This window comes from Phalacrocorax carbo, chromosome 10, assembly GCF_963921805.1.
Source record: "Phalacrocorax carbo chromosome 10, bPhaCar2.1, whole genome shotgun sequence".
Taxonomy (NCBI): Eukaryota; Metazoa; Chordata; class Aves; order Suliformes; family Phalacrocoracidae; genus Phalacrocorax; species Phalacrocorax carbo.
Window position 1 is genome coordinate 20615025 of NC_087522.1, and position 15153 is coordinate 20630177.

Consider the following 15153-nt stretch of genomic DNA (forward strand, 5'->3'; position numbering starts at 1 on the left):
TAACAAACACGTAACATCTCAAATTTACTTCCGGCCTTCATACTTGGAAATTTGGGGAATGGTAATTACCAGAGCATCAAATTTAGAGGCATGTTTTTCCCAAAGTACATCCAATACTTCCAAATGTATTAGTATCAGTAGAAAGGAGCTACCAAAGCTGCAGGTTCACCTGTTCCTCCCATTCACCTGACACAGCCCAACATCACCAACCTGAGGGCAGGCTGATATGATTGCCATCTTTTAACTTGAGCCGATTCCTCTTGAACTTCCCCATGCGTTTCTTCACCCGAGGCTTCTCCTGACACAGCTGGTGGATGATGATGTTGAGCTCCCTTTCCAGGATGTCAATCTCACGTTCTGCCAGTTCCTGTTCCCGCCTTCGTAGCAACTCTTCATGGTTCTTCTGTTCAACAGCAGCACGAGTCAGCTCTTCTTCCCATGTACGCAGCTCCTGCAGGGAGATAAGAAAACAGAAACAAAAAGCTACCTTGTGACCTGTGGGCTAAGACTAACATTACCTATTCTGAAGGAACAGCAGTAATGACTTGTGCTCACAGTGCTGCTAGCAACTGCTGTTTAAAGGCTCAGCTGAAACCCAGAAACCAAAAACAATCCTCAAGAACTTCCATGCTTGCCATTCAGGTCCCTTCTTATACGCATTAAAATTTGGACATCGGCACTTGTGAGGCCACACCTGGAATCCTGTGTCTAGTTCTTTCTGCTACTGGAGACCCCAGAACTAGACATACTGGAGACAGTCCAACGGAGGGCCATGAATGTGATTAAGAGACTGGAGCACCTCTCCTGTAAGGAAGGGCTGAGGGAGATGGGACTGTTTATTGCAGCAAAAAGAAAGCTTGGGTGGGGGGAAGGGGGATCTTATCAGTGTATATAAAAACTTGAAGAAGGGGTGCAAAGAAGATAGAGCTGGGCTCTTTTCAGCAGTGTCCCGTGACAGGCAATGGGCGCACACTGCAACACAGGAGATTGCCTCTGAACACTATTTTTTACTGTGAGCATTACTGAGCACTGGCACAGGTTGCCCAGAGAGGCTGTGGAGTCTCCCTCCTTGGAGACAGTGGAAAGCCATCTGGACAAGGTCCTGGGCAACTGGTTCCAGGTGGCCCTGACTGAGTACAGGAGTTGAACCACATGACCTCCAGGGGTCCCTCCAACTTCAACCATTCTGTGATTCTGTGAAAAGGCATTGAATCCTAAACTCAATGTAATGAGAAACTATGCTGGATATCTGTCATGAACAAGTTTACAAGAGCCAGTGGAGAGTACCGTGCACATGGGAACTCATTTTGGAAGATTTATTCATAACACTGGAAAGAATTAATCATTGCTTTCCTGTGTGGTAAGTATCTATGTTAACTTCAGTATTGCCTTAAACTGTTTAAAAATAACCTTGTCATCTCATGCATCATCAAACAGCAAAAAACAAAGCTCTAACATAAAAATGAATGAAGAAAACATCATCAGGCAGTCATTCCCATCATTTTCCACCAACCATGACTGCTCCTTAGGCATAAAGATGCATAAGGCAAACTTTTTAATCTTTCCCACGTTGACAAACTGATCAACAGAAATTGTCCTTGAGATCTCAAAATGTCTTCTCACTGCACTCCTCTCACCACAAGGAGAAAAGAATTCAGCATTCAGAATAATTATCTCCAGCTGGCTAATTCCACTGCAGAAGGTAAAAACTGAATAATTCAAGTTAAGCTTCAGAGAGATTAGAATTTTAAAAATTTTTTAAATACCACCATTGTTACCTGTCCCATCACCACTCAGACCCTGAGGGTAGCCTAGGTACTATTTGGTCTTCTGCTGTTGAAGTTTCTGGTTTTCAAAAAACTGTACCAACACAGTTACACCACAGGACAACAGCAGCAGGGAAATGCCTACTAGGTATTTTATTTTTCCCCAAAGTTTCTATAATATATGAATAGAAATGTTTTAAGTATTGTTGTAGGGCTTCTCTCCTCTGCCCCAAGGTCTCATTTTCTTTCTCTCTGCTTCCTAAATCCAACTTCTGAGCCCAAATCAAGTTGGCTGCTTAGTACAAATTTATTTTTAGGCAAGAGACAGTTAACTTGAAAAAATATTATTACTTGAGTGATTCCACTGCAGTATTTCATACCAACAAACTGTAATGACAGTCTCATTAAGGACCTTAACATAGGTGCAGCAAGCTGTGCTTCCTGCAAGTATGCTTGAAGACAGCTTTTTTGCTTCTACTCGTTGAGGCTGGTCACAATTCCTTTTATTCCTGATAGCATTTTTGTTTCCTGCTATCTACTCAGATGGACTTCAGTTATAACAGTTATTGGAGCATTCCCCTGGTAGCACTTGTGTTTATTATACTCAAACCACTTTGGCTGTGCTCAAAACCCGGAAAACAGAAATCTGACAGAGCAAAAGCTGCAATAGTTGTTAGAGCATATATGCTGAAACTACCCCTCCTACTTTTACTGTTAACGGTTATCATTGGGCTTCTCAGTTAACCGTTTCACTGTTAGCATCTTATCAGATGCATTAAACAATGAAGACAACTCGTCATAGCAGTTTGCATAGTGTATAATGAATGAATGCTCACTACAATATTAGGAAGAGCAGTAGCTCAGGATGCAGATATTCATTTTACTCATGATACCGCCCTTGTGTGCATTATAACCTGCCATTGATTTGGGGACTTATTACAAGCTCCAGTAAAGCACATACAAAATTAACTCTGGGACGCACTAAACAATGATCCCTGTTTGAATTATGAAATGGGAAAATTATAACACTGAGAGCACAAGCATGGAGTGATTTTTTTTCTACTTACCTTTTCTTTGGCTCTGAGCTGATCAAACATCTCTTGGATCTCTTGTTTCCAGTCTTCCTGCAGGGAGTGAAAGGAATCTTTGGGCATTTCAAAGAAACCAGACTCTTCTATGGCGGTGAGGTGGTCTAGGATACTGGCAAAGGAAGGTCGTGAGTGTGGGTCAGGGTTCCAACAATCTAGAATAGGACAAAAACAAGCAACTCTCTTAAGTCTCTTAGTATGGATTTTTGAGAGGATGAGTAGTACTTTACTGATCCCCAGTGGCTAAGAGTGGCATGCACACTACCTGTGTTAGCCCATCTCTCCCATTTGCCACCTGCATTGACTATTGTCCCATCATAAGTATGGAATTCATGCTTTCACGATTATACAATACCCAACATCAGTTGAGATCTTGAACTACCTGGTCTCTACGTTCTACTGCAATAACATGCCAAGTAAAATAGATGTAACTTTTTTCACAGAAAGTCACATTTTCAAGCATATATTAGAAATTATAAATAAATTCCTTGAATATTTTGCTTTAAATTGTATGAGCTCAGAGTGGAGATACCACGCAACACTCTGGCAAACAGTTCTTTTATCACACTTACACTGCAGAGTTAACAGCCATACTGCAGAAGGATATCTATCAGAGTTCTTTCTAATGCCAAACTCTAATACTAAGCTGAGTCATTATGAATCTCTTCCACAGAACTGAAAATCTCTCCTGCAAAGCAGATTAGGCGTAACTTGAGTGCAAATAGGAGCTTCAAGTAAATAATGACATGAAATAATGCATTTGGATTTTTCTTATTTTTAAGGGTTCTTTATTATTTGAGAAAAAAATTGTTTGACTGGGCTTTTTTCTTTTGCTTTTAAGAGAAACCACAGATAAACAAGCTTTTTCATTTACAATCTAATGCAATGACTTACCCAATTACAGAGCTCTAAAAACACAGAATTTAAGGTACTCATTTACCACATGAAGCAACTCAATTAGCAATAGTTCAAAAAGGTACTCCTTTTACAGCGATGGGAATTGAACATTGAAAACAAACGGAAATAGAAAATGGTATGAAGTAACATCTCAATCTACAAAATCATTAAGAACATGTTTTTAAAAAGCCATTAAGTCAAAACGTTTAACTTAATACTTTTGAATAAGAAATTCTTACTCACTCAGTCCTCCCTCTTACTTCACCCTTATCACTACTCCTGCAGAAAACATGACTTTCTCATTCTATATTGTCCCATACCAGCACTTACACAGGTTCAACAAGTATTCTTATTTTCTTTAATACCGCTAGACTCCTGCATGCCAAAATTTGAGGAGAAATGAATAGAAAGACTTAGCGTTCAAGTATGTTTCTAGGGAGTACAGCTTTTGTGCATGAATGGAAGAAACTAACACACGGGTCTCTCTCAATATGCTCATACTAGCATTGCTCTAAATGGTCTCTGGATTTAGAGACACACATTACTGCAACACTAGGCAAGAGTTATAAAAACATTCTAAAGCTTCCCAAACCTTGCAGCTGGAAAAAAGGAAACATTCTTAAGTAAATTTTGGTGATGTCCTAAAAGACATTAATTCATCAGTTTTGTGGATTGAAGTACACCAAGGAGCAGCTGTAATTAAAAAATAACACATCACAAAATTTGTGCAACTGCTGAGGCTTGGTTTTGCAGGTCTTTTCTTTGATTTTATCATTACTGAGATTTTGCATTTGGGACCTTTGGTTTCAAAACTGCTGGTATGAAGATGCTGGTATTTAAGCATCTGATCATGTTCCAGGAGGCATAAGCTGGAACACATTTGTGTTTATGGATTTCAAATTGCTTCTCTTAAAATGGAGAACTGAGGACATTAAAGAGTGCTCTGAAGGTCCCCTGCTGCTGACCAATTAGGAGCAATGGGTGATACAGCTGGACTGTCACTGCCATAATCCCTGCCTCTTTACCCCAGGTTTTAAGCATGGCAAAGCAAACATGACTCAAAGTAAAACAAAATGCTGCCGCCAGCCAAATGCATGAATGAGTGAACAGGATAACTATGCAGGTGGCCCGTGGCTTTTATTTTCCCAGGCCTAGATCTGCCATTATTTGCACTAATGAGGACAGTTGTAACATACAAGTCTTTTCTGTGAAAAGGGAAAGTTCAGCTTTGTTGTCTCTGTGAAGACCACCAGGGCAGTAATTCAAAAGTAAAAGCAGCATTAGGGGAACAAGAGTTCACCCGAGACAGGAAACAGTCTGTTTGAAAAACGGGAAGGGGCAGAAAGTAATTGTTTTCTTGTTCTCTTCTTCCCCCTGCACATGGAGAAGCCAAGCGTTCCAAAGCCACGTGGGTGCTCACCCCTGCGCTGGTGGGTTCAAGCACAGGCCATATGCCCCTACCTGACTTTCCCGATAGAGGGCATTACTTTTAACCCCAGCAGCAGATACCTCACTTATATTTAAGAAATCCAGGGTCCTCCTTTTAGGGAACCAAGTCAAAATAAACTTCCCTGGCACAATACTGAGCTGGTAGTTCCATTAACTCTTTCAGATGCAGTTTCTTGCTCTACATTGCTTCCAAGCTACTACACTTGCAACTCTGCTGCTGTCTACTACCCAGTAGGATATTTCTCTTTTAGCACAACAGTACGTAAAATTTTCTACTTTAACTTAACTGAGGTCTGTAACCTACAGAAAAGAACCAGAGAAGTGCAAAAATACTTCAAAGGAAGAGAAATCCATCAGAAACATTTTCTTGCATAAGTCAAATTCCTTTCTTGGGGCTAAAAACACCACCGGAAGCCACAGAATATCAGTCCTATGTTCAGACTCATTCTTTGCTCACTAAGAATATAAAAACATGTTTGATTTCTCCTTACCTCAGTTGTTCCCTCCTGCCAGATCGGTATAAAAATGTTTATTAAATATAAACACCTGAAAATCCTTGGGAACAGGGGCACTGAAAAAACCACTCAGTGTACTACTGTGAGAGAGGGAGGGAAGGAAAAAGGGAGGAAGAAACAACTGAAGCTCGGGAGATACCTACATAGTTGCAAAGGCCGGCAGAGCAGGTCACATAGATACACCCCAAAAGCTACCTCACGGAATCCTTTTTAGTAACTACAGCAGCTCTGATGACAAACTCCTGTATTTCTCTCATCCTTATGTAGCCCACCTTGGGCCTAAACTATCTCCACAGACAAAGCAGAAAATCACATCATTCTGACTGAAAATTTGGGTTGTTTTCAAATGTGAAAGCCACATTTAAACCTTCTCCCAGAAATGTCAGTAGGACAAAATTTCATTCCAAATCAATCTGACACTGCCTAGCAGGATGTTCAAGCCATGAATTTCAAAACAAGCTGAAGGCTTCAAGCTAGGCCAATATATGTGAAGTTTTGGTGTTGGTGAGTCTTCACTACCAGAAAACAAAAAGCTACATGATGACAGCAATAGCCCCCCTTTTCCTATGTAGCCAGTTGATAAAAAATGGCAGGACAATTTCTTTCACATGCTACTCTTGTGACAGAGTAACTGTCACAGCACACTAACAGTCAAGCCTAGCTCCTATAATAACTTGCACCATTGAACAAAGCCATTTGAGAAACCTGTGCTCTTCGGTATCAAAACCAACACAAGGAGGCAATGCTCAACAGCACTCTAGAAACAGCACAAACCATACTCACACCACAGCCGGCTTACCTTCCATGAGTTTGGCAAAAGGCTCTGGACATGTGGAAGGGATGGGAAGGGCAAGTTTATTCATGGCAACACCGTATGCTACTGCAAGACCATCAATTCCTCGGAACGGTACTTCTCCTGTTAGCAGTTCCCAAAGCAGCACACCATAACTAGCAGGGAGAAAACAGAAAAGAGGACAGGTGTTTGACTCCAACACACTCTCTGTTAAGCCACAAGAAAGTACCTGAACCTATGAGGCTAAGTCTGGTACACTGAAGAAACCACAGATTTCTGGACAAGCTCATCATGGCTGCCAAGCTAGTGAAGTGCCTTATTTTACCTGCATTTTTTTAATAAGACTGAAATAAGATGCCATTTTTGCCTTTTAGGCAAAATTTTGCCTTTTAGGCAAAAATCCTTTTCTCTCTAGAAACTGGGAACAATCTGAAAAACATTAACATAAATCTTTGATAGTAATTTAGCAGATTTCAAAACAGAACCCAGTGAAACTCTCAAAAATGTGAAGGAGGGTTGTGATTTTTAAAAAGAAGTCAAAATTACTTCTTTAGAATTAAGCTTTTCTTAAGATATTCTATGAAATATTAACAATGAAGTTATGGAAATGTTTCCAGGACTGATCTCGCCCAGGCATACGACAAACAACATATCCTCAGAATATTCACTCTGCTTCTAAGAAACCTGAGCCAGAGATGGCTTCTTCATACTTAGTGACCTGACAGTTTTTAATTCCATTGATCTTAATCTCTTCTGAACCCATTTACTGTCCAATATGTTCTGTGGTAGTGAGTTCCACAAATTTCATGATGCACTGCCAAAAAATGCTCCCATGTTCCCCAAAAAATGCTTCCGTGTTTGCTTTGAGCTTGTCACTTAGTAATTTCATTTTCTTCCCTGTAGTTCTTTCAATTCAAGGAAGAGTGAACATATGTTCCCCCTATTAGCTCCTTCCATGCCATCCATGGTTTCACAGACTCCCACTACATCCTGGCTAAATCATCTTTCCAGCCCCCAAAATCCTAATCTAGCCAAATCCTAATCTATAGTTACTCTCATGAACAGAAGCTATTTCATATCTTCCATTGACCTTGACATCTTCTGTACCACCTCATTCCATTTAAACCTTTTATGTCGGAATGACCAAATCATGTAAATCACAGTAACTCAAATATCTTTTTTACTGAATCAGAACAGTAAAATTTAGAGCCCATCACTGTACATGTGAAATTCTCCCATGGGTACTACTTTGTATTTATTACCATTTCATGTATTTTATCATTCAGTACAGTAAAACTTTTTCTCAGCTCTCTGCAGTAGATTGATTTTTCTTATCTTGAGTAACTTGGTATCAACAAATGTTACCTACTCATTTACTGTTTTTTCAAATCACTTATGATCATATTGAACACAGAATTCTCCAACCAGAAAACTTATTTATGCCTTTAGTAATTAAGAATTGACTAAGTGATGGGAAACAGACTTACCCTCTTTTCCCACATCAATTTACTCTCTTTAAAACCTTTTGACAAAAGATTTTGTTAAAAGTTTTTATAAATCCAAATATAGTATAAGCAATCTTACCACTTGTCCACGTACTCATTAACACCTTCAAGAATTTTAATTTCTTCCACAAGATATGATTTCCTTCTACAAAAGCCAACTCTTTCCCAGATATGCTCACATGTCCACCAGGTCCCTGCTCTTCAGTGCTGTTTCTAACTTTTAGTAGAACTGAAAATCAGACTTGCTGATCCTCAGGAAGTTCTTTTAAAGACCTGCCATCATGTTTGCTGCCTTCCATTTCTCTGGTATTAAGGGAGCTTTAAGGAACAGATTACACAGCACAGCTATTAACTCAGCTGGCTCTCTCATGTTCCTGTAGAAATCTTGGGTGTTACTGTAAATCCCAGCAATTTGTCACCGTTCACTTTATCAGTCAGTTTTAACACCTCTGTGGACAGTACTTCAGTATGAAATGTCCTCCAGCTCAGCTCTCTTAAAGAGAAATTTTCAGCTTAAGAAGCCTGTCTTTGCTCCATTCTAGCAGACACAAGTCACTTATTAAGATTTTTCTGCTATAGCCTCCTTACCTTACTCTTACATTTTGGTCACCTCTGGACCACACGTTCTTCTTCAGCGTTCTCACTTGGGCTGCATTTGAAAGCAATTTGTTTGTTGTTATGGTTTTTGCAAGACTCTCCTCAAAATCCTATTAATCTTGAGTGTTTTACATTCAACTTACCACCATGTAAGTCCATGCCTAGTTTCCCTCATTTGGATACAGGTCCAACTTTCTGAAGGATGCCTTCCAGTAGCCTCTTCTACATTGCCTCCTTCATTCATTTAAAGTCTTTCCCATGCATTTGCTCTGAGCTTTAATATAGCGTCCTTAAAAGATATCCATGTTGCAAGTTGTTTTTACACAAAACTCCTCAACATTGTCATTAATCTCCTTGAGATTAAACACTACTGTACAGACTAATTTTTCTTAATTGCTCTTGCAAAGATACTGAATCTAACTATACATATTTTTGACCACAGTCATATTGTACAGTTTTGAAGGCCTCCTAAGCACATCTGAAGACTGAATGAAAAACTGCTTCTTCTCCTAAAAGCTCCCTGAATAGCTACTCCATGAAACAGTAATTTCTGAAGCTAAAAGATTAATGTCTTCTTGTCAAAGCAAGAATTGCCCTATCCATTTGGGAGTAATCAAAATTTTCATTATCACAACCTTATCACAACTCTTGCTATCTCCTCCCCCCCTAACATCCTGCCAAGTCTTTAACATTCATTGTAACTGCTGCTACCTTAGTTGGACAGCCTTAATACTACTTTTCCTATTTAAATATGGAACTTCAGTCACTAGGGAATCCACCATTACTGCTAACACAGTTTAATTTATTAAGCAAAATATAATATTTTTACACCTATACAATATTTTGCATTTTTCCTATGTAATATATACTCTTGAAATCATAATTGATTATTGCTTTCCATCACAGTTCTCAATTTCTTACTGTATCAAGAGCCTCATCCGAAAGAAACAACCAGGAGTTTAAGGATTTCCCATTCTCTTTTTGGCCTCCTAGGATTCATAAGACACTCAAAGCAAATTAATACTGGGCTGAATATATATTTGGCCTGTCTAAATCTGATTGATCGTTCATGTTGCATCCAAACTGAAGAGCGAGTGTTGATATCAAAAGGTAGGAAAAACTGCCAGAGAGTTGTGTTATTACTTCACCACTAGCGCTGGATAAAGCATGTATTAGATATTTCTCTTAATGGAATGGTTAGGAAAGCACTACTGACATGCTCAAAGTATTTATTCAGCAGGGTAGTTTTTAAAAGACAAAGGAATGGACATATTGGTGTCTTTTCTAAAATGACATTAGAAGTATATACTGCAGGAAAGGTCACTTAGCTTCTCACAAAACTGAATGCCACCTCTTCCTCACATACTTACAGTCCCTTGCTGAGAATACTGCTTCCACAGAACTAGGGAAACACTACTTTGTGGCATCTGAACAACAATCATTGCAAGTGATTGAACAGCAAGAGAGGTGCTGAACAGAGTGTTTTCCATTAACTCTCAAGCAGGGCATTGGGAATTACAAAGGAAAAAGCCAGAGACAGAAGAGATTCGTACAAAAAAAAGGCATAGGAAGAGTCATTCTCAACAAGGAGGAAGAAAAATGATCAAGCTCATTTATTTTTCCAGTACCGAGTAGTAATTTTTAGACTGTAATTATGACATGAACCATGTGATACAGGCCATGCGTCCAAGTCAACTGACACTTGTGTGAATAATTAACCATCTCCCAGTGATCCAGTAATCCCTTAAGCCATTTAACATCAGGTTCAATCCTACACGTTGGATTTTCAGGGAGAGGGAGGCTGGAGGTCTGCAGGATTTCACATGTGGTTTTGCCACCTCCCTTGTAAGTCTGTGAACTTAGAAAAAAAAAATACAGTAATTTCTTCTCACTATTATTATTCAATGGCATATGTACCATAGGTTCCTCTTATCCACCTCCCTAGATTCAGCACTTCCCATGAGAAAGGAACAATCAGGCCAACAAGGAGATCCCCAGCAACCTCAGAAACCAGAATATTACTTTTGTTAAGAAAAAAAAAACTTAATTACATTTTAATGTTTATTAACAGTTAGCATTTTGCATGTTATCAGACTGACAGTTTCAGAGATTGCTTTTCCTGCTTATTTCACAACAGTCAGTTGCCTACACTTCTCCCACATGAGCTTCTACCAATGTTGCTAGTCAACACTTATCTGCCAGGTACTGAAGTGTTGCCAGCGCTTTATTACACACAGAAGACTACAGAAGCGTGCAAGCAGTCAGTTGTAGATGGAAGTGCTTGCCAACACTTGATTCAAATGAAATATTCTAAAGACTGAAGCTCCTACACCCAGCACTGAATGCCTGAAACATCCCAATCTGCTAATCAAATGGTTTTAGGTAGTTCTGGTATTCCATTCCTAAATGAAAATTAAATTCCTAATTATTTCACTGGTCTCAGAGTAGATACAGCTTAAATGCATCTAAATTGAGGAACACGGGGAACTCAGATGAAGGTTGTATGTTGGCTTTATATTCTGCATACCAATCATACTGACAACATGATTGGCTTTTAAGCAGCACAAGTCAAAAATTAAGTGTGCAGCAAATAAGAAATACATTTAAGCAGCTAAAGTGACATGGAAATTTGAATTATATGTCTACTAACATTAGCTTGCTGTACAGTGCTGGATAAGCTGCAATATCTGTGCTTCAACTTCACCCCCCTAAATCCAAAGCGAATATGTAACTCTCCTCTCAAACACATAAACAGATTTACAGGAACTGACATAGCTTCTTTGTCCTCTGTGCAATATAAGCACAAAGTTTCTGTTGTATATCTAAAGCTTGCAGCTGCAGCACAGCAAAATTCATAGCAACAGATTTTCACTAGCAAGATGCACTAAGTACTGTTATTATGAACAAGCTTTACAGTGGCCCAGACCCTGGCGATAGACACTAGTGTGTGGGAGCATTCCTCAGCCTTTTAAGTTCTTTGCCAACCCTCCTTTAGAGTGTGTGCGTGGGGGAAACCAACCAACCAACAACCACCAAACCACCAAAGAAAAGCCCCCACCAAAACCCAAACCAACAGATTAAGTTTTATAAATGGAGCTTAATACATGTTTTGAAAGTAATTTAATGAAGCAGTTATTTATAAGACTGACTCAAGAAATTTCAGTCCTGGCAAGCATCGTCATCATCATCTTCACCTGTTTGTGGAGCGAGAACACAAGCATAACAAGATTCTTGTTAAGAGGCTGGGCAACAATTCAGCCAGCAGTATTATTCTAATAAGCCTTAAAGAAAAGGTGTTGAAATAAAAGGGTTTCTGAATGTTAGAGACAGAGACAGCCAATTTTGTTGAAGCTGCAGACTAACTGGAAGGTTGTCTGGCAAAAAAAAAAAATAATCCCTCGACTCCCGTGATTAACCAAGAGGCTGAAGTGGGCAAGTCTAATAGAATAAAAAAGTTCACCCTACTAAGAATTTCAAGTTGCGTCGTTGGGCGGGGCCAGGATTTATCAGACACGTCCATGTCTGCTTTTGTAAAATCCAGTGGTTACAATCAATGACAAATTAGTAGTTACCACCCTGACAAGTATTTGTCCTCTCCATGACATGCCTCAAACACCATGTTCTTTTCAGCTTATTTAAGTATGACTCAAGGTTTTGGTCACTAGAGAGAGAAGGCTTATTCAGAGACAGTATAACAGCGCTCTCAGTGCTGGTGACCCTCTGATTAAGGAAGAGCACTGAGAGGAACTCATCCTGTTTTCAAGAGAAGACTGGTAACTACAAAAAGAGAAAGAAGCAGGAATCCTAAAAATAGAAATACAGTATACTGAAAAACTAACAAATAATTTAAGTTATTTACAATCCTTAAGTCCTGAAGTGATTCACAGTCCTTAAGTCAATGACCAAACTGGTATTTTTGCACAGGTAGAGAGGCACTTGAGCTACCTTCATGAAAATCACCAACTGACCTATTAAGTCTTATCTTTTTTAAAATTAGGTCATACTGGTACAGAACATCTACTGATCTGTTCACCGTGTGCCTGGATTAGTAAAATTACAATCACAGGGATATTGTTTCCCCCTTCCCTTCTCCCTCTCCCCCAGGTTACCCTTAAAGGCCATTCCTGCCACTGTTTCAGAGAAGCGCAAATTGAGCTTTGAGCTTGACAAGCTGTGTACGAACCAATACTGTCATCATGTGTACAGAAAAGGTGCACAGCCTTGAGATTTTAATTTCTGCCAGACTTTACTCAGAACAAAAGCCTGGTTCTTGCTCAATTCATCTCAGATTAACTACAGAGGCTACCCCATTTAATTACAGAGTCAGAATTTTAACCGCACCATTACTGTGCAAAATAGAAGTTCAGAGGCTTCTCACAGGCAATACATTATCTATTCAGCAAAACTGGATAAGAAATATGAAAATCCCCACACCAAATCTCTGCCATAATAGCCAGGCAATTCTGCCAGCTGGAATATTTCTTTATCCTGACAGATTTCACAGCATGCACACATTTGTGTGGGAACATTACTGGCCAGCAACAGAATCTTACTGCTCTAAAGACAAAGTCACCCTGACATTTCAATACCTCTCTCCCCACAGGAAAAACAAAATTCCATCTACTTCATCTGCTTCAGATGTTCAGTACTAATTCTGTCACACAACATCCAGAAGAATGACTGTCCTAGAGCTATTTACTGAATTCTGGATTTACTAATTCACTTAATGGTTGTATTCAAACTCAATTTGTGGAAGTCTATGGGCCAACCATTACACTACTTCCCACCAAAGTAGCTCCTACTGTCAGAAATCCAAGTGTATGAATGGAACAGACAATATATACATGCAAATTACTACTTATGGATGATATGCTCACATGGACCTAGAGAAGAGTTTTATTATTTTATGTGAAAGACTGGAAGGGTGAAAATAATTAATAAGATTATTATGAAAGCGAAAAACATTGTATTCAGGCTGAAACTGCATGGGGAATTTGATTAAGGACAGTGTGCTCTTGTATATATACATCAGTGACAGATTACTACCAAAACATAAAATATTCTTACTGTTGGTAAAAGAGTGAAGTAGTAGTAATTTTAAGTACTTCACAGATTATTTTATGGCCTTTGATTACATCGGCCAATAGTCAAATAAGCACAAAAAGTTTGTTTTAGATAAAGCAAAAGGAACTGGGATTATGAATCCTAGGATAATCTGAATGTAAATTTATAGAACAACAAAAATTTAGAGGCATGCAGGAGCTGGTCCACCGCCTTCTACAGTAACAAACATAATTAATACAATGTAGTCTGAGAGTCTGACAGATAGAAAGCTAGTGGATAAAGTTTTCTTAAGACCTGAATTTTAATATTTGGTTCACCATTACTCATTGTTAAACATAAAAGAGGTTTCCTGGTAGGTCTAGTTACTCTTTAGTATCCAATCACTTAATACCAAATCAATACCTCCACACATCGCTGCCTTTGGAGAACATGGAAGAGCGGATGACCTCAGGAGCCATCCAGGCATATGTCCCAGCTGCGCTCATTTTGGTAGTTTTATGCCATTCCCTGGCCAAGCCGAAATCCGTGATCTTCAATATCTTGTTGCTCAGATCTCCGTTTTCCACCTTTTCGAGTATCAGTACTGGAGAGAAGGGGGGGGAATAAAAGGTATGCAGAGTAAAGCTAGTATTTAGGCAAAAAAGATCCTCCTGGACACCTCCCATATTTCAAGATTCCCCCTGACTTTTAGTTATTCAAACATACCACACTCTGTTACAAGTTACTTCAGGCTGATCCCTTCATCTGAGAAGTTAACAGCTGTTGAGCAAATAACTTCAAATTTAACCAAAATACCAAGCCCCAGAGAACAAATACATAACAACAAAATTATTTAATATAGTGCCTAGTGTCATTCTGTAAAATAATTCTCTGCCAAGAGGAAGTGAACCACTGTAACTTCTAGAAATCCAGATAAGGGAAGACGTTTCCTAATTAATCCTCTCTTAGCAAGCCAGTAATAGCACCTTTTTCTTCAACTGCTTAGAGGACTTTTTTTTTTTTTAAATCCAGATACACACACAGGCTGGATATACCCTTCATGTAAATATGTTAGGAGTGGAACCTCTATGTACACAGACTTTTTTTTTTTTAAGTCACAATTAGAAAAAAGATTGACAATCAGTATCAACATGCCCAATTCAAGACTTCATATGCACCACCATGTTATAGGATCCATCCTCCATCATTATGAAACTGTTTTTTTAGTTAAGCTGCCAAAGTTTCTACCATGTTTCAGTGGCAAAGAAGTCTACACCCAAGAACTGTAAAAAAAAAAAAAACACCAAACAAAAAAAAAAACCACCTTGAGGCAGAACTCAAGAATGCTTTGGTATAAGGCACATATTCCTCTTTACCCAGAAAGAGGTACTGTCACACTGCTGTGAAATGGGTGTAAACCAGAGGCCAGAAGTCTCCACTCTGCTTTAGCAGCACCTCATTATCCTCTTTATCTTAATGTAAAGTGACTGTTTTTAATGT

At 39.1% G+C, this 15153-nt stretch overlaps 1 protein-coding gene across 3 annotated transcripts in view; it reads right to left on the reverse strand.

Annotated features, from left to right (window-relative positions):
• MAP3K9 (mitogen-activated protein kinase kinase kinase 9) overlaps positions 1 to 15153 on the reverse strand; it is a 63993-nt gene that overhangs the window by 20110 nt on the left and 28730 nt on the right. For all 3 annotated transcript variants that reach the window (XM_064462363.1, XM_064462362.1, XM_064462361.1), the window contains 4 exons: positions 14077 to 14257; positions 6515 to 6663; positions 2834 to 3009; positions 211 to 451 (listed from right to left, as the gene is read on the reverse strand). In XM_064462363.1, the coding sequence (XP_064318433.1) occupies positions 211 to 451; positions 2834 to 3009; positions 6515 to 6663; positions 14077 to 14257 (747 nt within the window). The remainder of the gene's footprint in view (positions 1 to 210; positions 452 to 2833; positions 3010 to 6514; positions 6664 to 14076; positions 14258 to 15153) is intronic.